The 24,017-nt window shown below is 42.6% G+C and overlaps 1 protein-coding gene across 1 annotated transcript in view; it reads right to left on the reverse strand.

Annotated features, from left to right (window-relative positions):
- Positions 1 to 1,949: 1,949 nt before the first annotated feature.
- Positions 1,950 to 24,017, reverse strand: part of LOC139549302 (G protein-activated inward rectifier potassium channel 4-like) — a 42,485-nt gene continuing 20,417 nt past the window's right edge. The window contains exons 3-4 of the mRNA XM_071359601.1: positions 20,760 to 21,633; positions 1,950 to 3,870 (exon numbers count right to left, since the gene is read on the reverse strand). Coding sequence (XP_071215702.1) covers positions 3,512 to 3,870; positions 20,760 to 21,633 — 1,233 coding nt within the window. The 3' untranslated portion in view covers positions 1,950 to 3,511. The remainder of the gene's footprint in view (positions 3,871 to 20,759; positions 21,634 to 24,017) is intronic.

Here is a 24,017-nt window from a genome sequence, read left to right on the forward strand (position 1 = left end):
ACACACACACACACAGTCTTGTACAGCTAACCTTTGGGGACACTCAATTCAGTCCCATTCAAAATCCTATTTACCCTTAACCCTAACCCTAACCTTAACCCAAAAACCTAACCTTAACCATAACCCTAAACCTAGCTCCTAACCCTAACCCTAAAACTAACCCTAGCTCCTAACCCTAACCCTAACCCTAAACCTAATTCTAACCCTAACACTAATTCTAACCTTAACCCTAAACCCCACAAGAATAGTTTAACACGTCCGCACGCGCACACGCACACACACTCACTCATGAATTTTCAGGACTTTTTGGGGAGTAAAAATATATTCCCCATACAAAATCCTATTTTCCCTAAACCCAACCCCAACCCTAACCATAACTCTAACTTTAACCCCAAACCTTTAAACCTATACCTAACTTCTAACACTAACCATAACCCTTTTCAAAAATGTTCTTATTTTCCAACCTTGTCAAGACATTCTGGTGACTGGTCAGGACTTTTTGTTCCTGATAATGTAGGAAAAAATATACACACACAAACACACACAGACACATGCAAACACACACACACAGTTTCAAATAAACAGTAATTAATCATTTCATGAAACCTTTGTTTTGTCATCATTTCAGGTTATTCAAAGTCATATTGGAGGCCAGCAGATATTTGAAATTCAAGGTTCTGAATTATTAAAAAGCCCAATCCATGAACAGCCTTGGCAATGAACTGTCATGCATTTCTATGGGACCCAAGATTAAATCATGCAGCCTTGTTTACAAGTTTGAACACTGGAACACTGGAATATGAGATGCAATCTACACCTTGATTAGGATGATAGATATCCTCATTATTATTTTTGTGTAATTATTTCTATAAAGCCTACACTTTCTTGTTCTGAACATCTAACACCAGTGGGGCGGATGTTGCTTCATGACAATGATTGCAACAGCAGCTGCTCACCGATTTGACAGCTCCAACGTGTCAAAAAATCCTCTATGCGGGTGTTTACTATTCCTGGTAGCTTGATCTGATTGGCCTAGTGTTTGCTTTTAACCCAAGCAGAAATTTGATAAAGCAGAAATTTGATTATGTCAGTGACTTTTGTGATGGGTCTGTTCACTGTTAATAGCTGTGATATCTTCATAATCGCTCGGCAGGCCATTTCAGGGGAAAACAATCTCCCAATACACCGAAGAAGCTGACTCAGAGATGGTGTTACACTGCTGGGTGGTGAGTATAGCTATTTTTGTTACCAGGGATTCTTACTCAATCAGAAATCATTTAGAAAGGCAACAGTGAATAAGCTTGGAATAATACAGCCAGGATTTGTCTCCTTTCCCTGGTACCCTATGACATTATGTTTTTGGTTAATAATGATAACAGAAGAACTGTATCACCCACATAGCTCTTTGCAGTCATACAAGAAATTGTGGTTCAATGCATGCTGTATTTACAGTACAGGCGGTACTAAATTCATACATTGCCTTGGATTTCTATTTCTTGTTTGTACTGTATCATTATTCTCTACCAGCTGCCTGTGCTTAGTAGTGTGTTTGTGCCCAGAGCTTCTGTGCAAGATGAGATTGTTCCACACCAATTACAAATGGTTGCTTAAGTCTGTTTCTCATGATTCGATGCACCTCTAATCCAGTTGTCAGGTAGCATGTGTCAAAATCTCAACTATTTTACAGAGCCTTGGGTGAAATCAGGACTTGCTCACGCAGCAGCTTGTGCTGTGTACTCTCACTTCCACTAGCTCTCTCTGTTAGGAAAATAACTCATAACCACACATACTTACAGAGGACTAAATCAATTAACAAACTAACAAACGCACACACACGCAGACAGTCAGACACAGACACCCACATAAACGTGCACACATGTGGGCACACACACACACACACACACACACACACACACACGGTTCTCTAACAGAAACATACTGTACTGTGCTTTTGGCCATATTAGGTTTATTCCCATGAGAACACACATAAAACAGATGACATTCCACCTATGGGAGAAGTTATTTTCTCTAATGATAAAGGAGCTTTATGCAAATGGCATAAATATGATGCTACAATGTCACAGTGAAATAAAATACATTGATGGAACAAGTGTTTGGAGAAATGCAAATAAATGTTATAGAAGGGGGGAGAAGGGTTCAATTTAAGAGATTTGTCATCTTAGCTATCATCAACATATTGGTTTACAATATCTGTAGAAATTGTTCATTGTAGTTTGCATGCCTAGAAAATACCCTGTATTATTAGTAGTGTATTAAACTTGCTATGTCGAGGGGACAGTTTATTATCATGCAAGCTCTGTCATACACATCCTCAAAAGAAAACTGTAGAAAATGTGACACACAGGACAAGTGACAGAGTCATACACGCTCTTAAGCAGAGACAACAGTAGCTAGCTGAGTCCAGACCAGGACTATGGGTAGAATAAAACTGAATCTGGACATCTGCAAAATATGTGTACGCGACCAATACAATTGCATTTTATTTAGATTTGATTTAAACAGAACTAACCAAAGGTGAAGTAAGACGAATAGCACAAATAGCTTGTATTATGTCACAGTGCAGGGAAGAAATACTTCTGAGCGTACATATCATTATAAACCTGCTTGTATCATCAGTAGCCTATACTCAACACCATGCACTAAAATATGCACCAGTCAGGGGCAGGAGGGGGGACAGGGATGGAGGGAAGGGGGGCATATCAGGGTCACAGGACTTGTGCTTATGTATCATGAATATCAAAATGAGGTACTGCCCGTTCCCCTGGGTCCAATACTGAGGGACTCTCTGGGTCCTGTGTTTTGCTCTAGTATATTTGTCACACGTAATGCGATTAAGCATGACAGTGGAACCACAAGGGAGATTGGACAAAATACTAGGGTGATTGGACAAAGAGACAGCGCTTGATCTATAGCGGGCGGCGAGCTGAACTGAGCTGAGCTCTACTTCCTGCCTACAGGTACGAAGGAGGGCTAAAGCGCGGCTGCGTATATATTGCCTTCAGTTAAGAGTTTCCATAGTGGAGTACTGTAATAACAAAGCGTGATGGGATTGAAGATAATGATCTGGTCCGTACATATTCTGTCGGAAGCGGAATCAACAATCTCTAAATTTAGGATATTGGATAATTTGTAAGCTGTGATATTCGTTCGTCATGGATACCTGTTCCACTTCAGGTTATACAGTATATCACTTGAGCTATTACTACTGTAATGGAAATATGTGGTCGCCTCAAATATAAAAAGACAATACGACCAATCTGGAGCATATTATGTGTTTGTATAATTGTGTGTGTGTGTGTGTTTGTTTGTTTGTGTGTATTTGTGTCTGCAAAACAAATATATACTACAGATTGACACTCTAGAGAATTATTGCATGGGGAGGGGGGGGGGGTCTTTTATCTCCAAGCAATGCAATGGAACAAGCTGGCCATTGACTAAATGAGGCATAGTCTTTAGTAACTTTGTCTCTGGTTTGGCTTATCTGAAGTAGTCAGTCCAGTCCGGGCTGGTCTTCCAGAGCTGCAGCCGAGCCGTTGATCTCTCCCCTCTCCCCTTCCTCCCCCTTGTCCACCTCTTTGGTGAGTGGGTTGTGGGTGGACAGAGGTTCCAGGGTGTAGGGTTTGGTGGGCTCGGGCGTCAGCGAAGAGAGCGTGGGGAGCAGCTGGCCCTCTCGTAGTGTAGCGGCTAGCTCTTTAGCACTGCATGACGGCGTGTTGGTCTCGTAGATGTCGTGGAAGCTGTTGTAGTCCACCTCGTAGAAGCCCTTCTCCAGAGACAGGACTGGGGTGAAACGCCAGCCCCACAACACCTCTTTGTCCAGATAAGAGCTCCGAGCCTGGCAGGTCATCCCTGTTAACACACACAGACGCGATCACACGTGCACACACACAAACGCACATGCACACACAGAAATACACACACACACACAAACACAGAAAAGGAGAGCCAGATGGAGGGAGGAAGAGGAATAGTAAATTATTCACAAACAACACTCCAGAGTCAATAACGGTCTGAGGTCTCAGGATCAACAAACAGAGAGGATCAGTGAGAATAAGATATGAGGAGCATCAGGACTGAGAGGTCCAAGAAGATATATTCCACCTGGGATTCTCTGTGTGTCTATGCTAATGTCCATACCTCTGGAGAATCTGTCTCATAACCTGATAGGAATCCAAAGTGTGCTCTACAAAGCATTGTAAGTTAGATCTTACTAACCATTCAGCCTGCTGTAGTGTCCAACTTAATTGATGGGGAATACAGTATCTATCCAAATTGAGTATGTAGCATATAGTGTATTGCCCTACCAAGCAAAAGGGCAGTAACTGCACATTTGGTCAAAAAACATTTTTATACATTTAATACATGCTTTATCATGTGGACAAATATCCTGCCTCCATTGTGTTGTGTTATGGAGAAAATGGGGGGTGGGGGCCTCATCACTTACGTCAGTTATTGCCTTTAACCTTGGTTTCACCGAGCTTTGGGCTGCAGTGTCTATGGTTTACCTTGGCAGTATTGATTGTTCTTTGCTGATACAAGTATCAAACTATATGAATCTGACAGACATATACAAATAAATCTATGAACACAAGTTTGTGTAAAAAAAATTGTAATAGAAATGTATTCCAGTGGGTGTACCAAGGTCAAAGGTCATGTCAGAGGTCAGGGTCAATATGAATAAAAAATAAGACAACAAATAATCACATATCCAGTGATCTGCCTACAACTAATTTGGTTGGACAATAAAAAAACTTTAAAGCCATTTTTATCAGTTCCACTCAATTAGCTGCTCTTTTCTTTGGTAGGGGCGAACACTGGAGGTTCCTCATGGTAACTGACAGCACACAGCGTCCTAAACAATCAATTGATCTGCGAAGCCAACTGCTTCTTTAGGGAACTGGCATAGGATCATTTTTTCTTGGTGAATCACTGAATAAACATCTCTTGGTCTGTTGGGGAAAACAAAGACCCACCTATCTGCTGTGATCTAGAGCTAAATAACAGCATCTTCAGGAGCCTGCTACACTCCTGCTGTGATTACATCAGGGCATAGTAAATCCATTACTCTGAGTGGGAAGAAGAAGACAAACACTATCTATTCTATGGGAAGAGATAGAAAGATGCGATATGGTCCTGTTGACTCAGCCTGGTCTTATAGACAAGAAGTAACATAGTAAAGGTAAATCCGGGACACTCAAATTAGTCTGATATGCTACGTTTGGTATGGTTACATAAGACAGATGATTACTTAAGGCAAAACAAAGGTTGCTAACTTTAGCCACCTAGCCACCTAGCTAGAATTCGTAACATATCATACATACATTTAGCAAATTTGAACCATCAAATCAAATGTTATTTGTCACATGCGCCGAATACAACAGGAAATACTTACTTACCCTTAACCAACAATGCAGTTCAAGAAATAGAATTAATAAAATATTTACTAAATAAACTAAAGTAAAAAGAAACAAAATAAAATAACAATAACGAGGCTACAGTTGAAGTCGGAAGTTTACATACACCTTAGCCAAATACATTTAAACACATTTTTTCACAATTCCTGACATTTAATCCTAGTAAAAATTCCCTGTCTTAGGTCAGTTAGGATCACCACTTTATTTTTAGAATGTGAAATGTCGCAATAATAGTATAGAGAATGGTTTATTTCAGCTTTTATTTCTTTCATCACATTCACAGTGGGTCAGAAGTTTACATACACTCAATTAGTATTTGGTAACATTGCCTTTAAATTGTTTAACTTGGGTCAAACGTTTCAGGTAAGCTTCCACAAGCTTCCCACATTAAGTTGGGTGAATTTTGGCCCATTCCTCCTGACAGAGCTGGTGTAACAGAATGAGATTTGTAGGCCTCCTTGCTCACACACACTTTTTCAGTTCTGCCCACAAATTTCTATGGGATTGAGGTCAGGGCTTTGTGATGGCCACTCCAATACCTTGACTTTGTTGTCCTTAAGCCATTTTGCCACAACTTTGGAAGTATGCTTGGGGTCATTGTCCATTTGGAAGACCCATTTGCGACCAAGCCTTAACTTCCTGACTGATGTCTTGAGATGTTGCTTCAATATATCCACATAATTTTCCTGCCTCATGATGCCATCTATTTTGTGAAGTGCACCAGTCCCTCCTGCAGCAAAGCACCCCCACAACTTGATGTGGCCACCCCCGTGCTTCACCGTTGGGATGGTGTTCTTCGGCTTGCAAGCATCCCCCTTTTTCCTCCAAACAAAACAATGGTCAATATTGCCAAACAGTTCTATTTTTGTTTCATCAGACCAGAGGGCATTTCTCCAAAAAGTACGATCTTTGTACCCATGTGCAGTTGCAAACCGTAGTCTGGCTTTTTTTATGGGGGTTTTGGAGCAGTGGCTTCTTCCTTGCTGAGCAGCCTTTCAGGTTATGTCGATATAGGACTCGTTTACCTGTGGATATAGATACCTTTGTACCTGTTTCCTCCAGCATCTTCACAAGGTCGTTTGCTGTTGTTCTGGGATTGATTTGCACTTTTCGCACCAAAGTACGTTCATCTCTAGGAGACACAACACGTCTCCTTCCTGAGCGGTATGACCGTTGCGTGGTCCCATGGTGTCTATAGTTGCGTACTATTGTTTGTTCAGATGAACGTGGTACCTTCAGGTATTTGGACATTTCTCCCAAGGATGAACCAGACTTGTGGAGGTCTACAATTAGTTTTTCTGAGGTCTTGGCTGATTTATTTTGATTTTCCCTTGATGTCAAGCAAAGAGGCAGTGAGTTTGAAGGTAGGCCTAGAAATACATCCACAGGTACACCTCCAATTGACTCAAATGTTTTATATTTTATTTTACCTTTATTTAACTGTCGCCTGTCAATTAGCCTATCGGAAGCTTCTAAAGCCATGACATAATTTTCTGGAATTTTACAAGCTGTTTAAAGGCACAATCAATTTAGTGTATGTAAACTTCTGACCCACTGGAATTGTGATACAGTGAATTTTAAGTGAAATAATCTGTCTGTAAACAATTGTTGGAAAAATGACTTGTGTCATGCACAAAGTAGATGTCCTAACCGACTTGCCAAAACTGTAGTTTGTTAACAAGAAATGTATGGAGTGGTTGAAAAACGAGTTTTAATGACTCCAACCTAAGTGTATTTAAACTTATGACTTCAACTGCATATACAGGGGGTACCGGTACCGAGTCAATGTGCGGGGGTATAGGTTAGTCGAGGTAATTTGTACATGTAGGTAGGCGTAAAGTGACTATGCACATACTATATACTGTCTATACCATATTATACGTTTTGCAAAATTGTTACATATTGTACGTTTAGTAAATTTGTAACATGCTGTATGATATGGATTGTGACTCGTGACATATCATATGAAATGTGTGGTGGACATCCACAAATTACGTACAGAATAATACAAAATGCTCTGTAACCTGGTTGGTTGACTCTGAAACCAGTGTTTGTTCATGTTTCAAATTAAGCAATAAACCCACTTTATAATGTACAATGGATGTTTTCCATACAATTTCAAAATCTAGGTTAACATGTGAATTATATGTGGGCTGAGTGTGCATTATACAAATGTGTCTGGACTACACAAGTAAACTCTATGTGATTATATCATGCAAATGTTTTTTTTTACATAATACAACAATATACTATATTTAACATATTCATGAATCTGTTAGTAATTCTGTTTTAAGTTTGACGCGCTCTTCTTTGAAGTCGCACAGAAGGAGAGATTTTGGGGAAGAACGTTCAGTAATCAGACAAAACTGTATTTTATCTCTCTCCCCACCCTCCCTCCCTTTCATATGCCTAGAACTAAGTTTCTTCTCTCTTTTAAAGCGATGCATACCCAAGGACATCTCTATATAGATTTCAACATTTACACAACAACAAAGATGTTGGATAAAGGAATAAAACAGACACATTTGGTCTATAAATAAGGGGAAATTGTTTCATCCCCCAACTCTTCTGAGAACATTAAAAACAACAGCAGTGCATGTAGGCAACAATAAACACAACAGGAAGCTCTTTGATGACTAGGGTCTTTGGGCGTAGCAGCTCCACTAGCTACATCATTATCAGCAGGGCATTCTTATTTGTGATTAAACACAAAAATACTATATATTCCACATTTTAAAAAATGACTTTGAAGTAAATCAGTGCATGTTGTTCACCACCATTTTTCAACAGCTCTTCTCAGAGTTGGGATTGGAACAATCCATGGACTTTTATAACACTACGCCACGGGGGTCTCTACACACCCCTCCCACCCCTCCTCTCCATCCCCATCCACAGTCACTTCTCAGGGCCATCTAGCTTGAAGAGGCATGTGTGGGAGAGAGATGTCACCTCTGCAACATTCATTTAGCATCCAGCAGCAGCACAACAGAGCCCATTCACCCACATACTGGACCTGGATCCCTCTTAAGCCTGGGAGTCAATAGAACACTGGAATGTGTTTCTGGCCCCTTAAAAACACTGGCCATCACCTCAAGGCCAGGGTTCCTCTGGCTATTTTTATTTAGAGAGCTGTGTGTGTGCTGCAGTGAGTTCAGCTGACACAATGGAACGCTCGTACGCAGGCACACATGCACACACAGCACTGGGTAACACAGTTTCTCTGGATCAAATAATATAGTCAGTCCACCCTCAAAACACTAGCTTACTAGGGACTGTTTCATTATAAAGTGTACTATCTATAGCTACTATATACACCATATTTAGCTGCTATTTATAAACTTTTTATACAAATTACACATCGAATAGCCTAACAATGTGGAAAAAAGTAGTCGGCTTGATGATATTTTCAACCACTATTTATCGTTGAATTTAGCGGGTTTTGTCTGGCTAATAGCCTACACAAATGGGCTGCAATAATCAAGGTAAATTAAATTACATTAAATTAAATCCAACTTGCTGTTTTGTGTGCAAATGTTTTCACCACCGGTTAAAGGTCCAGGTTGTGCGCAAGACTGTTTTCTATACTGAGTATTGCCAACCCAGAGAGTCTTTCCTGAAACGTTATAGGCCTATGTCCATTGCGCTGCACACAATTTAAACTTAGTGTTGAATAATGCATCCCAAGATATACCAGAGATAAGGGACTATTGATATTTGCAACCACACAATTCAAAAACTGGTTCACCAGTATGAATGAAATCAAGCCCTCAAGAACTGTTGTCCGCTAGGTATGATAACCTCCTTGCATCTGCTAATTTATTGGCTGTCCCGTGTCCAGACGACCTGTCCCCAGAGCTTCCTATACAGTTAATCTCTTTCCATAACGTGTTGAGGCCAGCAATTAAAGAGAATGAGATGCTCAATTAAAGATGTTGCAAAACTTCTGTATTTGAAGCACAACTCCCTTCTACCCAGTTTCCCTGATGGTGCTACTGCAATCCAGCTGTTTTTACCATCCCTGTAACTTCTACAGAGATTGTTTTCTAAACCATAACTCATAAAGAACTACTTAAGAAGCATTAGGCTCTCAGTCTGAGAATGAAAAAAATCACTTTCAAGGCCTGAGGCAGTTTTCCAGTCACATTCCTGAAGCCCAAGAAACAAACACTTAGCTTCCTAGTACATATGGATATTAAAACGTTTTATGAATGACTTCTTGGAGGGTTACTATCAAAATTATTTAAAAAACGAAATAATAATAGAGATCGATGATAGGCTCGTGGGCCCCCCTGCCGTGCAGGGGCTGCGGGGGTGTTCGGTACGACAGTAGCACATGCACCCACACACACTGAATGACGGCTGGTAACACGATGCAGGCTGCACGGGGACACAAAACACCCTGTTTTCTCTTGTACATTGCAATACCTAATCTAAGGAAGTCTCTAGATTTTGCTCGCCTGAAGTAGAGTAAATTGGGATAAATTGCATGCCACACTACTTGCCTAGAGAGTTCTCAGCTATACTTTTCGTGGCTGTTTATTTACCACCACAGACAGATGCTGGCACTAAGACGGCACTCAGTCAGCTGTATAAGGAAATAAGCAAACAGGAAACCACACACCCAGAGGCGGCGCTCCTAGTGGCCGGAGACTTTAATCCAGGGAAACTTAAATCAGTTCTACCAAATCTCTATCAACATGTTAAATGTGCAACCAGAGGGAAAAAAATTCTAGATCACCTGTACTCCACACACAGAGATGCGTACAAAGCTCTCCCTCGCCCTCCATTTGGTAAATCTGACCACAACTCTATCCTCCTGATTCCTGCTTACAAGCAAAAATTAAAGCAGGAAGCACCAGTGACACGGTCTATAAAAAAATGGTCAGATGAAGCAGATGCTAAACTACAGGACTGATTTGCTATCACAGACTGGAACATGTTCCGGGATTCTTCCGATGACATTGAGGAGTACACCACATCAGTCACTGGCTTTATCAATAAGTGCATTGAGGACGTCGTCCCCACAGTGACTGTACGTGTACATACCCCAACCAGAAGCCATGGATTACAGGCAACATTCGCACTGAGCTAAAGGGTAGAGCTGCCGCTTTCAAGGTGCGGGACTCTAACCCGGAAGCTTACAAGAAATCCCGCTATGCCCTGCGATGAACCATCAAACAGGCAAAGCGTCAATACAGGGCTAATATTGAATCATACTACACCGACGCTCGTCGGATGTGGCAGGGCTTGCAAACTATTACAGACTACAAAGGGAAGCACAGCCGTGAGCTGCCCAGTGACACGAGCCTACCAGACGAGCTAAATCACTTCTATGCTCGCTCCGAGGCAAGCAACACTGAGGCATGCATGAGAGCATCAGCTGTTCCGGACGACTGTGTGAGCACGCTCTCCGTAGCCGACGTGAGTAAGACCTTTAAACAGGTCAACATACACAAGGCTGCGGGGCCAGACGGATTACCAGGACGTGTGCTCCGGGCCAACTGGGAGGTGTCTTCACTGACATTTTCAACATGTCCCTGATTGAGTCTGTAATACCAACATGCTTCAAGCAGACCACCATAGTCCCTGTGCCCAAGAACACTAAGGCAACCTGCCTAAATGATTACAGACCCGTAGCACTCTCTGTTCATCATATATGCATAGTCACTTTAACGATACCTACAGTGGGGAGAACAAGTATTTGATACACTGACGATTTTGCAGGTTTTCCTACTTACAAAGCATGTAGAGGTCTGTCATTTTTCTCATATGTACACTTCAACTGTGAGAGACGGAATCTAAAACAAAAATCCAGAAAATCACATTGTATGATTTTTAAGTAATTAATTTGCATTTTATTGCATGACATAAGTATTTGATCACCTACCAACCAGTAAGAATTCCGGCTCTCACAGACCTGTTAGTTTTTCTTTAAGAAGCCCTCCTGTTCTCCACTCATTACCTGTATCAACTGCACCTGTTTGAACTCGTTACCTGTATAAAAGACACCTGTCCACACACTCAATCAAACAGACTCCAACCTCTCCACAATGGCCAAGACCAGAGAGCTAGGTAAGGACATCAGGGGTAAAAATTGTAGACCTGCACAAGGCTGGGATGGGCTACAGGACAATAGGCAAGCAACTTGGTGAGAAGGCAACAACTGTTGGCGCAATTATTAGAAAATGGAAGAAGTTCAAGATGACGGTCAATCACTCTCGGTCTGGGGCTCCATGCAAGATCTCACCTTGTGGGGCATCAATGATCATGAGGAAGGTGAGGGATCAGCCCAGAACTACACGGCAGGACCTGGTCAATGACCTGAAGAGAGCTGGGACCACAGTCTCAAAGAAAACCATTTGTAACACACTACGCCGTCATGGATTAAAATCCTGCAGCGCACGCAAGGTCCCCCTGCTCAAGCTAGCGCATGTCCAGGCCCGTCTGAAGTTTGCCAATGACCATCTGGATGATCCAGAGGAGGAATGGGAGAAGGTCATGTGGTCTGATGAGACAAAAATAGAGCTTTTTGGTCTAAACTCCACTCGCTGTGTTTGGAGGAAGAAGAAGGATGAGTACAACCCCAAGAACATCATCCCAATCGTGAAGCATGGAGGTGGAAACATCATTCTTTGGGGATGCTTTTCTGCAAAGGGGACAGGACGACTGCACCATATTGAGGGGAGGATGGATGGGGCCATGTATCGCGAGATCTTGGCCAACAACCTCCTTCCCTCAGTAAGAGCATTGAAGATGGGTCGTGGCTGGGTCTTCCAGCATGACAACGACCCGAAACACACAGCCAGGGCAACTAAGGAGTGGCTCCGTAAGAAGCATCTCAAGGTCCTGGAGTGGCCTAGCCAGTCTCCAGACCTGAACCCAATAGAAAATATTTGGTGGGAGCTGAAAGTCCGTATTGCCCAGCGACAGCCCCGAAACCTGAAGGATCTGGAGAAGGTCTGTATGGAGGAGTGGGCCAAAATCCCTGCTGCAGTGTGTGCAAACCTGGTCAAGAACTACAGGAAACGTATGATCTCTGTAATTGCAAACAAAGGTTTTTGTACCAAATATTAAGTTCTGCTTTTCTGATGTGTCATGCAATAAAATGCTAATTAATTACTTAAAAATCACACAATGTGATTTTCTGGATTTTTGTTTTAGATTCCGTCTCTCACAGTTGAAGTGTACCTATGATAAAAATTACAGACCTCTACATGCTTTGTAAGTAGGAAAACCTGCAAAATCGGCAGTGTATCAAATACTTGTTCTCCCCACTGTACATGTACATACTACCTCAATAAGCCTGACTAACAGGTGTCTGTATATAGCCTTGCTACTCTTTTTTCAAATGTCTTTTTACTGTTGTTTTATTTCTTTACTTACCTACACACACACACACACACACACACACACATTTTTTTCCGCACCATTGGTTAGAGCCTGTAAGTAAGCATTTCACTGTAAGGTCTACACCTGTTGTATTCGGCACACGTGACAAATAAACCTTGATTTGATTTGATTTGAATACCTGCTGATGTGTGTTTTCTGTTCAGTTTGTCAAGGAGGATTAAAAAGTAAGCTTATTCGCTTAGCTAGGCTTGAATTGTAAATGGTAGAGGGTCTCATAAGATGTTGATTTGTGATATAGTATTTGAAGCAGGTTCTAATAAACAGTGTACTGACATATTAATAATGTGCTGAGAGAATGATAATCAGAGTATCTTACAAGACCATTTGATGTATTCCCTTTATAACTATTGCTGTTGCATTGACAAAGACATGGATATAATGTTCTTTGACAAGATAAATCATCATCTTGTTTTCTAATTATCTGAAATGCTCAAGGTGAGAGAAATGACATTTGTCAGTGGAATAAGTGGCTGACTCAGTGTTTTTTTTTATCTTCAGGGTGATAGGTTGTCAGTGATATAAGCAAATGTCAGATTTTATTTTTGTCAATGAGATTATGCTTATGCAATCAGATGCTTGCTGCAGGGCTATACATGTCCACGGTGCAAAAATTGTACATGAAAAGGGCAGTTTACTGTACTTCAAGAGATGGAGATGTGTTTTGCATTGGGGCTGTTTAGCATGCCCTCGGCCTGGCTATAGGAATGGATCCCACGAACCATGCAGATGATTCCACTATTAATCTGAAAATCATTAGGATTTTGTCAACAGCACATTAACTACAGTACAAGCCTAGTAATTTAGCACTACAGCAGAGAATGTACCCCATCTAGAAGCTATCTAGCCATAATAGAGCAGAACAACAAACTCATACATTTATAATGACAAGTGTGGACATATATTCAAAAGTTGCTGCAGCATGGGGGTTACTGTAATGGTGTCTTTGACCTTATAATACATCCACTGGTTGTTAACTCTGAGTAACGAATCGAAAGTGAGCTATCATTACCCAGTCCAGGTACTGTGGGCTTCGATCCAACAGTAAGAGTTGTAGGCTTCTGCTTTCTCTGGCTTATAGCCGACACCAAGATGACTGATCACTTGGGCCATTCGTCAGATGCAGTACTTTGTAATTTACACAAAGTCCACAAAATCAATGTCATTAGCAAGAGCCGACCATATTGATTTCCTCCCATGCAGATGAACAACATTTAATGCAAAATGGTTGAAGGCCACAATTCCCAGGTCAGGAGAGGTCCTTCTGTTAATTCCTGTGAGAAAAGCTTGTGATTGCTTGTGTAAGACCCCTTTAGTATCATGACATAGTGGAGGAGGGATTACTCAACGATCAGTGATTGACATGACGACATGTGCCCAGCATGCCATGCTCCTACTGGTCAAGAGGAAAGCGATGCGATTTACTGCCTGAGTCTAGGCATCAGGCATGGTGTGAGTGTGAGGAATGACTACTGGTGGTATGGAAAGAAAAATGAAATAAATACAAATCCTAAAAGAACTAGAGCAGAAATGTTCAGATGCATGAAAAGCCATGCCAGATCAAATTAGAGGTTGGAGATTTCTGTATTTTAAAAATAGGGGAAGATGAAACGTAAACTGAAAATCCTCTGTCCACCGATGAAAATATTCCTAATTATGCTACTATGTATTTCTTGTAGTCACTGCATTTACACTGTATTTACAAGATGGGGAGAGATACTGCACATTCAGAAAGTATTCAGACCTCTTGACTTTTTCCACGTTATTACATTACAACATTATTCTAAATTTGATTAAATTGTTTTTTTCCCCTCATCAATCTACACACAATAACCAATAATGACGAAGCAACAACTGTTTTTTATACATTTTTGCAAATGTATAAAAAAAAACCCCGGATATATCACATTTACGTAAGTATTCAGACCCTTTACTCAGTACTTTATTGAAGCACCTTTGGCAACGATTACAGCCTCAAGTCTTATTAGGTATGATGCTACAAGCTTGGCACACCTGTATTTGGGGAGTTTCTCCCATTCTTCTCTGCAAATCCTCTCTAGCTCTGTCAAGTTGGATGCACAGCTATTTTCAGGTCTTTCTAGAGATGTTTGATCGAGATGTTTGATCAGGTTCAAGTCCGGGCTCTAGCTGGGCCACTTAAGGACATTCATAGACTTGTCCCGAAGTCACTCCTGCGTTGTCTTGGCTGTGTGCTTAGTGTCATTGTCCTGTTGGAAGGTGAACCTTCATCCCAGTCTGAGGTCCTGAGCACTCTGGAACAGGTTTTCATCAAAGATTTCTCTGTACTTTGCTCTCATCTCCACAGAAGGACTCTAGAGCTCTGTCAGAGTGACCATCAGGTTCTTAGTCACCTCCCTGACCAAGGCCGTTGTCCCCCATTTGCTCAGTTTGGCTGGGCGGACAGCTCTAGGAAGAGTCTTGGTGGTTCCAAACCTCTTCCATTTAAGAATGATGGAGGCCACTGTGTTCTTGGGGACCTTTCAATGCTGCAGAATTGTTTTTTTACCCTTCCTCAGATCTGTGCCTCGACACAATCCTGTCTGGGAGCTCTACGGACAATTCCTTCGACCTCATGACTTAGTTTTTGCTCTGACATGCACTGTCAACTGCGGGACATTATATACACAAGTGTGTGCCTTTCCAAAACATATCCGATCAATTGAATTTACCACAGGTGGACTCCAAATAAGTTGTAGAAACAACTCAAGGGTTCTCATTGCAAACAGGATGCACATGAGCTCAATTTCGAGTCTCATAGCAAAGGGTTGAATACTTAAGTAAATAAGGTTTTCACTTTGTCATTATGGGCTATTGTGTGTAGATTGCTGAGGATAAAAAAAATTTTTTTTTAGAGTAAGGCTGTAACGTAACAAAATGTTGAAAAAGTCAAGGAGTCTGGGTACTTTCCAAAGGTCCTGTATGTCAGTAATAAAAAGATGTTCTGCGTTTTTGACAAAGATCAACTGCACTAGTTGTTCACGCTCTGGTCTTGCCCATCGTGATTACTGTCCGGTAATATGATCAGGTGCAACAAATAAAGACCTTCGAAAGCTGCAGCTGGCTCAAAACAGAGCAGCACTCCTTGTCCTTAATTGCACACACAAAACGAACATCAACAACATGCATGATATTCTTTCCTGGTTGAGGAGAGATTGACCACTTCTCTTTTTGAGAAACATTTGTATGTTAAAAATGCTTACTCACTTGTATAATGTATTTGCATACATTTTAATCATTTAGCAGACACTCTTATCCAGAGCAGCTTACAGCAGCAATTAGGGTTAATATCAGGATAAGGTAAGACCCAGATGCAGACCGTGTCGAAGTAACAATGTTTATTACAGCAACAGAGGCAAGGTACCGGACGGCAGGCAGGCTCAGGGTCAGGTCAGGGCAGAGGTCGGAAATCCAGATAGGGGCAAAGATACAGGACAGCAGGCTGGCTCAGGGTCAGGGGCAGGCAGAGTGGTCAGGCAGGCAGGTTCAAGGTCAGGACAGGCAAGGGTCAAAAACCAGGAGGGTGAGAAAAAGAGAGGCTGGGGAAAAACAGGAGCTGACAGGACAAATGCTGGTAAGCTTGACAAACAAGACGAACTGGCAACAGACAAATAGAGAACACAGGTATAAGTACACGGGATAATGGGCGACACCTGGAGGGGGGTGGAGACAAGCACAAAGACAGGTGAAACAGATCAGGGTGTGATAGTTAAGAGTCTTGCTCAAGGACACATCGACACATTTTCCACCTAGTCTGCTCAGGGATTCAAACCAACGATTTTCAGTTACTGGCCCAAACCTCTTAACCACTAGGCTACCTGCATACACTTCAAACAGACATACCACAACGGGTTTCTTCACGGTACCCAAACCAAAACCAGATTTAATGAGTTGCTCAGTTATTTATAGAGCCATGCCATCGTGAAATGCTCTGCCGCAAGAGGTTACTCAGGCAAAAAGCATGTTTATCTTTACATTTTTTTTTAAAGACATCTTGTAGCACAGCTCCCATCCTCTTTCTACTGTACATAAGAATATTAATATGCACACTACCGTTCAAAAGTTTAGGGTCACTTAGAAATGCCCTTGTTTTTGAAAGGAAAACACATATTTTGTCCATTAAAATAACATAAAATTTATCAGAAATACAGTGTTGACATTGTTAATGTTGTAAACGACTATTGTAGCTGGAAACGGCAGATTTTTAATGGAATATTTACACAGGTGTACAGAGACCCATTATCAGCAGCCGTCACTCCTGTGTTCCAATGGAACGTTGTGTTAGCTAATCAAAGTTTACCATTTTAAAAGGCTAATTGATCATTATAAAACCGTTTTGCAATTATGTTAGCACAGCTGAAAATGGTTGTTTTGATTAAAGAAGCAATAAAGCTGTCCTTTTTTTTAGACTAGTTGAGTATCTGGAGCATCAGCATTTGTGGGTTCAATTACAGGCTCAAAATGGCTAGAAACAAAGCACTTTCTTCTGAAACTCGTCAGTCTATTCTTGTTCTGAGAAATGAAGGCTATTCCATGCGAGAAATTGCCAAGAAACTGAAGATCTCGTACAACGCTGTATACAACTCCCTTCACAGAACAGCGCATGCACATCTGGCTCTAACCAGAATAGAAAGAGGAGTGGGAGACCCCAGTGCACAACTGAGCAAGAGGAAAAGTACATTAGTGTCTAGTTTGAGAAACAGACGCCTCACAAGTCCTCAACTGGCAGCTTCATTAAATAGTACCCGCAAAACACCAGTCTCAGAGTTCCTCTGTGTTCTTTTGCCCATCTTAATTTTTTTCTTTTTATTGTCCAGTCTGAGATATGGCTTTTTCTTTGCAACTCTGCCTAGAAGGCCAGCATCCTGGAGTCACCTATTCACTGTTGAAGAAACTAGACACTAATGTACTTGTCCTCTTGTGGTTACATGTGGTTACCTAGGTTACAGAAATTGTCTCACAGCTAAACTTAGCCTTTTTCAAACACAATTTTCTCGTTGTCTGCTTGTTTTTGTCAATTACAAAACTATATTTAAGAAAAGTACATGTCTAAATATTACTTTCAACATTGCCTGCTCCCGAGAGTTCTCTCTACTTAGAAAAACACGATATTGTAGAGCTTCCCTCATGTCCCTTTTCATTAAGGTGCTAGCAGCCACCTGAGTGAGTGCTAGCTAGCTAGCTACCGACCGGAACATTAAGCTAGCCAAGATCAACAACACAAGCAAACAGACTATACAACTACAAGTAGTGAGTGGAGTTACAAACAGATTATACTAAACAAGTTAAATGTTTTTTTTTTAAATGATATTTTCCAACTTTTTTTTCACCTTCTCTCCATTATATCGAGTTAATGAGGAAATCGACACCTTTGCAGCCTGAATGGAGAATGTTTTATATACAAAACGGTGGGGATACGAATGTATAGCAGGCTGCATTCATTTCCTTTGGACGGTAAGATGAAACAACTCAATATCGCCATCTGCAGGCCTTTTGGCAAAGCCTTCATCAAGTAGTACAAAAATATAATTGTATCATTGTAACTTTGTACTCCCTGACGAAGGCCATACTGCCGAAACATGTCAGAGTTTTAAAATATTTGTTCAAATCAAATCATAGTTTATTTGTCATGTGCACCGAATACAACAGGTCTACTACACCTTACAGTGAAACGCTTACTTACAAGCCCTAACCAACAGTGCAATTTTTAAGTAAAAAAATAGGTATTAGGTAAACAACAGATAACAACAGATAATTTTTTTTTAAATGACAGTGAAAATAACAGAGGCTATATACAGGTGGTACCGGTACAGAGTCAATGTGCGGGGGCACCGGTTAGTTGGGTTAATTGAGGTAATATGTACATGTAGGTACAGTTAAAATGACTATGCATAGATCATTAACAGAGAGTAGCAGCAGCGTAAAAGAGGGAGCTGGCGGGTGGGGGGTGGTGGGACACATTGCAAATAGTCCTGGTAGCCAATGTGCGGGGAAACCAGTTAGTCGGGCTAATTGAGGTAATATGTACATGAATGTATAGTTAAAGTAACTATGCATGATGATAAACAGAGAGTAGCAGCAACGCAAATGAGCGGTTGGGGGGGGGGGACACATTGCAAATAGTACCTGTTCAGGAGCCTTATTCCATTGAACATGCAATGCAAATAAAGGCATTGTAATTACATGAAGAGTGCCTTGTTTCTCCTTTCTTTTTAAAAACATTAACATTCACGAGGAAGAAGAAAAAACATGACCCTACTGAATAAAGTAAGCAAGTGACCTGTATAATGCATCGTATTTAGATTGGTGCATTATAACCTTTCCTTGAACAAAGGCCAGTATACGATGCGTAAGGCTTGCACGTACAATGTTTACCTGAGTGAAATAATACACCACAGGAACATATTAGGACAAGCAAATAAGGAAGCCAGGGCTCTACAAGTGTGTACATTCCCTGTGCTACTGTGATAAATAAGCAGATTTCCTCAAGCAATATTCCATACAAGGATTTCCAAGGCTATCAGGAAGCTAGCTGGGGGATCTCGTGAATGCAATTAATTAAAAAGTCTCTGGGACGCAACTTCGGCATCTGCCCCTCATTAGGCACAGGACAGGTCTTTTACACCTTGAATTTAAATGTTGCGAGAGAAAAAAAGTTAAATCTTCTTCTGTATAAAAAGGTGGTTTTGTGTTTTTGGTAACTTTCCAGAGAAGAGAAGGCGTTGATAATGCTTTGGCCAGGCCAGTACTGTCTGAAACCCCCCTGGAGCGATTGCTTTCATCATTGCACCGCCTCTCCCCAAATACAGACCGCCTCTCCCCAAACACAGACCAGCATGGGCAGCTAATATTCTTTCCTTTTTGGAACAAACATCTCAAAGAGGCCTCCCTGATGCACCAACATAGGGGAGATGTGGGCCTAAGTATGGATGTGGAAGCATATGCATAACTGTAACAACCTTCCTAATAAAGACCCTACCCACTGTTTCTTTTTGTTGGTAATTTGTCTTTGTGGAAAATTACAAGGATGGTGATGGCAACAAGATATAACCTATTGTCATGGATCCCTCCGGAAATGTCATTACGCACACCTGGTCCCTATTCCCATTTGATGGTATAAGTGTGCCCTTTGTTCACCATTGTCCTGTCGATTATAGTTCCAATGTCCGTTGGTCGTGTGAGTACCTGTGCTGTGTTGTTTTGGCTTTCGTGCCACGTGTATTGTGCAGATGATTACGGGTCTTGTCCCGTGTGATAATCATTGTGCGATTGTATATTTACTCGAGGTACTCCTCGCTCTTTTGTTTGGGTCTCAACCCTGCGTTTTATATAGTGTTTGTTTGGTCTTTGTCCCCGTGCCTGTACATGGCACGCTGTAATTTGGGTAAATAAAAAACCCTATTACGCATTCCTGCGCCTCTCTGCCGACCCTTTATACCAACGTGACACCTATGCTCTCAAAAAGTGTTGTTTCTATTTTTTTTATGGTCTTTTAAAAGCCATATTTACCTGAGTTGATAAATATATTTATTATATGCAGATCTGTACCACATGTTGCCTCTAGAAATTGTGTTTGTACGGGTTTGAATTTGTCTGGTTTGTTGAATGAAAGATATGACATTATCAATTAATATGAAGAACCTCAATGGATTAACTGAACACACAAGAATTGAAATGGAATTGACCAAGGCCCAATCCAGAAACAACCCCTAGCTAGCCCCTACTCCCTACACATTTGTGTAGTTGCAAAACGATTGGACAATTCCACCAAGCCTATCAGAAGACAAGGTGGAGCTACTACCATATTGCTTATGCCTATCTAGTTATTTCAGGTCTACATGAAGGGTCTATGGGCTAGGGGTCCTGCTGACCTATTAGCCTTGTTTCAAGAGGACGTACCTGTAGCTTCAACCATGCCCTCCAGGATGACCACGATCTCAAACTCCTCCTTGTCCATTTGGTTCTGGGACAGCTCCCAAAAGGGGCTCTTCTCGTTGATCTCGTGGGAGATTATGAGTGGGGACACCAGGAAGAGCCGGTCGTCTCCCGTGTCAAAACCGATGTTGATGTCCGTCTGGTTGAGAGGGATGAACTCCCCCTCCTTGGTCTGCTGTGAGCGGATCAGCTTGGCCCGGATCGAGGCCTCCACGATGTGGGAGTTGCGCAGGTCCCCGACTCTGAACATCAGACACAGCTTGTTGTCCCGCACAGAGATCACTGCCTTGTGGGAGAACATGAGCGTCTCGGCACGGTTCTTTGGCTGGGAGATCTTCACGAACATGCAGCCCACCATCATGGCGTTGACGATGGAGCCCAGGATGGCCTGGATCAACAGCAGGATGATGCCCTCAGGGCACTTCTCTGTGATGACGCGGTAGCCGTAGCCGATGGTGGTCTCCGTCTCGATGGAGAAGAGGAAGGCAGAGACGAAGCTGTTGAGGTTCTCTACGCAGGGGGTCCAGCCCTCCTCGTCGCTGTGCCACAGATCCCCTCGGATCAGGGCGATGATGTACCACAGCAGGCCGAAGAACAGCCAGTTGACCACGTACACCAAAGTGAAGATGAAGAGGCTGAAGCGCCAGCGCAGGTCCACCAGGGTGGTAAACAGGTCGCTAAGGTAACGGTAGGTTTCCTGCACATTGCCGTGGTGAACGTTGCATTTGCCGTCCTTCTGGACGTAGCGTTGTCGGGGCTTCTTGATGGGGTCGGCGATGAGGTGGGTGCGCTCAGTGGAGATCTGGGCCTCCCGCATGTGTTTGGGAAGCTTTTTCACCTGGAGAGACAGAGAGGAATAGAGACAGTTCTGCTGAGACGTTGGTCACATTATCATTGTCTTCAGAAGTTCATGTGTGTAGACAGGAGTGACCTGTTCAGGAAACACTCTGTGCTCTCGTTACAGTCTATTGCTAGAGGCCATTGTTTTCCTGGTCAGGTCAAAAGGTCAACAAAAACGTATGCCTCTATTCATGTGCAATGTCCTCATATTACCCTTGTTACTACAATGTGTGAAATGTCCTCATTTTAAATCAAATCAAATTTTTATTAGTCACATACACATGGTTAGCAGATGTTAATGCGAGTGTAGCGAAATGCTTGTGCTTCTAGTTCCGACAATGCAGTAATAACCAACAAGTAATCTAACCTAACAATTCCACAACTACTACCTTATACACACACACAAGTGTAAAGGGATAAAGAATATGTACATAAAGATATATGAATGAGTGGTGGTACAGAACGGCATGGCAAGATGCAGTAGATGGTATAGAGTACGGTATATACATATGAGATGAGTACTGTAGGGTATGTAAACATAAAGTGGCATAGTTTAAAGTGGCTAGTGGTACATGTATTACATAAAGATGGCAAGATGCAGTAGATGATATAGAGTACAGTATATACATATGAGATGGGTAATGTAGGGTATGTAAACATTATATTAAGTGGCATTGTTTAAAGTGGCTAGTGGTACATTTTTACATAATTTCCATCAATTCCCATTTTTAAAGTGGCTGGAGTTGAGTCAGTATGTTGGCAGCGGCCGCTAAATGTTAGTGGTGGCTGTTTAACAGTCTGATGGCCTTGAGATAGAAGCTGTTTTTCAGTCTCTCGGTCCCTGCTTTGATGCACCTGTACTGACCTCGCCTTCTGGATGATAGCGGGGTGAACAGGCAGTGGCTTGGGTGGTTGTTGTCCTTGATGATCTTTATGGCCTTCCTGTGACATCGGGTGGTGTAGGTGTCCTGGAGGGCAGGTAGTTTGCCCCCGGTGGTGCGTTCTGCAGACCTCACTACCCTCTGGAGAGCCTTACGGTTGTGGGCGGAGCAGTTGCCGTACCAGGCGGTGATACAGCCCGACAGGATGCTCTCGATTGTGCATCTGTAGAAGTTTGTGAGTGCTTTTGGTGACAAGCCGAATTTCTTCAGCCTCCTGAGGTTGAAGAGGCGCTGCTGCGCCTTCTTCACAACGCTGTCTGTGTGGGTGGACCAATTCAGTTTGTCCGTGATGTGTACACCGAGGAACTTAAAACTTTCCACCTTCTCCACTACTGACCCGTCGATGTGGATAGGGGGGTGCTCCCTCTGCTGTTTCCTGAAGTCCACAATCATCTCCTTTGTTTTGTTGACGTTGAGTGTGAGGTTATTTTCCTGACACCACACTCCGAGGGCCCTCACCTCCTCCCTGTCCCTGTCGTTGTTGGTAATCAAGCCTACCACTGTAGTGTCGTCCGCAAACTTGATGATTGAGTTGGAGGCGTGCATGGCCACGCAGTCGTGGGTGAACAGGGAGTACAGGAGAGGGCTCAGAACGCACCCTTGTGGGGCCCCAGTGTTGAGGATCAGCGGGGTGGAGATGTTGTTACCTACCCTCACCACCTGGGGGCGGCCCGTCAGGAAGTCCAGGACCCAGTTGCACAGGGCGGGGTCGAGACCCAGGGTCTCGAGCTTGATGACGAGTTTGGAGGGTACTATGGTGTTAAATGCTGAGCTGTAATCGATGAACAGCATTCTCACATGGGTATTCCTCTTGTCCAGATGGGTTAGGGCAGTGTGCAGTGTGGTTGCGATTGCGTCGTCTGTGGACCTATTGGGTCGGTAAGCAAATTGGAGTGGGTCTAGGGTGTCCGGTAGGGTGGAGGTGATATGGTCCTTGACTAGTCTCTCAAAGCACTTCATGATGACGGAAGTGAGTGCTACGGGGCGGTAGTCGTTTAGCTCAGTTACCTTAGCTTTCTTGGGAACAGGAACAATGGTGGCCCTCTTGAAGCATGTGGGAACAGCAGACTGGGATAAGGATTGATTGAATATGTCCGTAAACACACCAGCCAGCTGGTCTGCGCATGCTCTGAGGACGCGGCTGGGAATGCCGTCTGGGCCTGCAGCCTTGCGAGGGTTAACACGTTTAAATGTTTTACTCACCTCGGCTGCAGTGAAGGAGAGCCCGCAGGTTTTGGTAGGGGGCCGTGTCAGTGGCACTGTATTGTCCTCAAAGCGGGCAAAAAAGTTGTTTAGCCTGTCTGGGAGCAAGACATCCTGGTCCGCGACGGGGCTGGTTTTCTTTTTGTAATCCGTGATTGACTGTAGACCCTGCCACATACCTCTTGTGTCTGAGCTGTTGAATTGCGACTCGATTTTGTCTCTGTACTGGGACTTAGCC

This window comes from Salvelinus alpinus, chromosome 22 (assembly GCF_045679555.1).
Source record: "Salvelinus alpinus chromosome 22, SLU_Salpinus.1, whole genome shotgun sequence".
Taxonomy (NCBI): domain Eukaryota; kingdom Metazoa; phylum Chordata; class Actinopteri; order Salmoniformes; family Salmonidae; genus Salvelinus; species Salvelinus alpinus.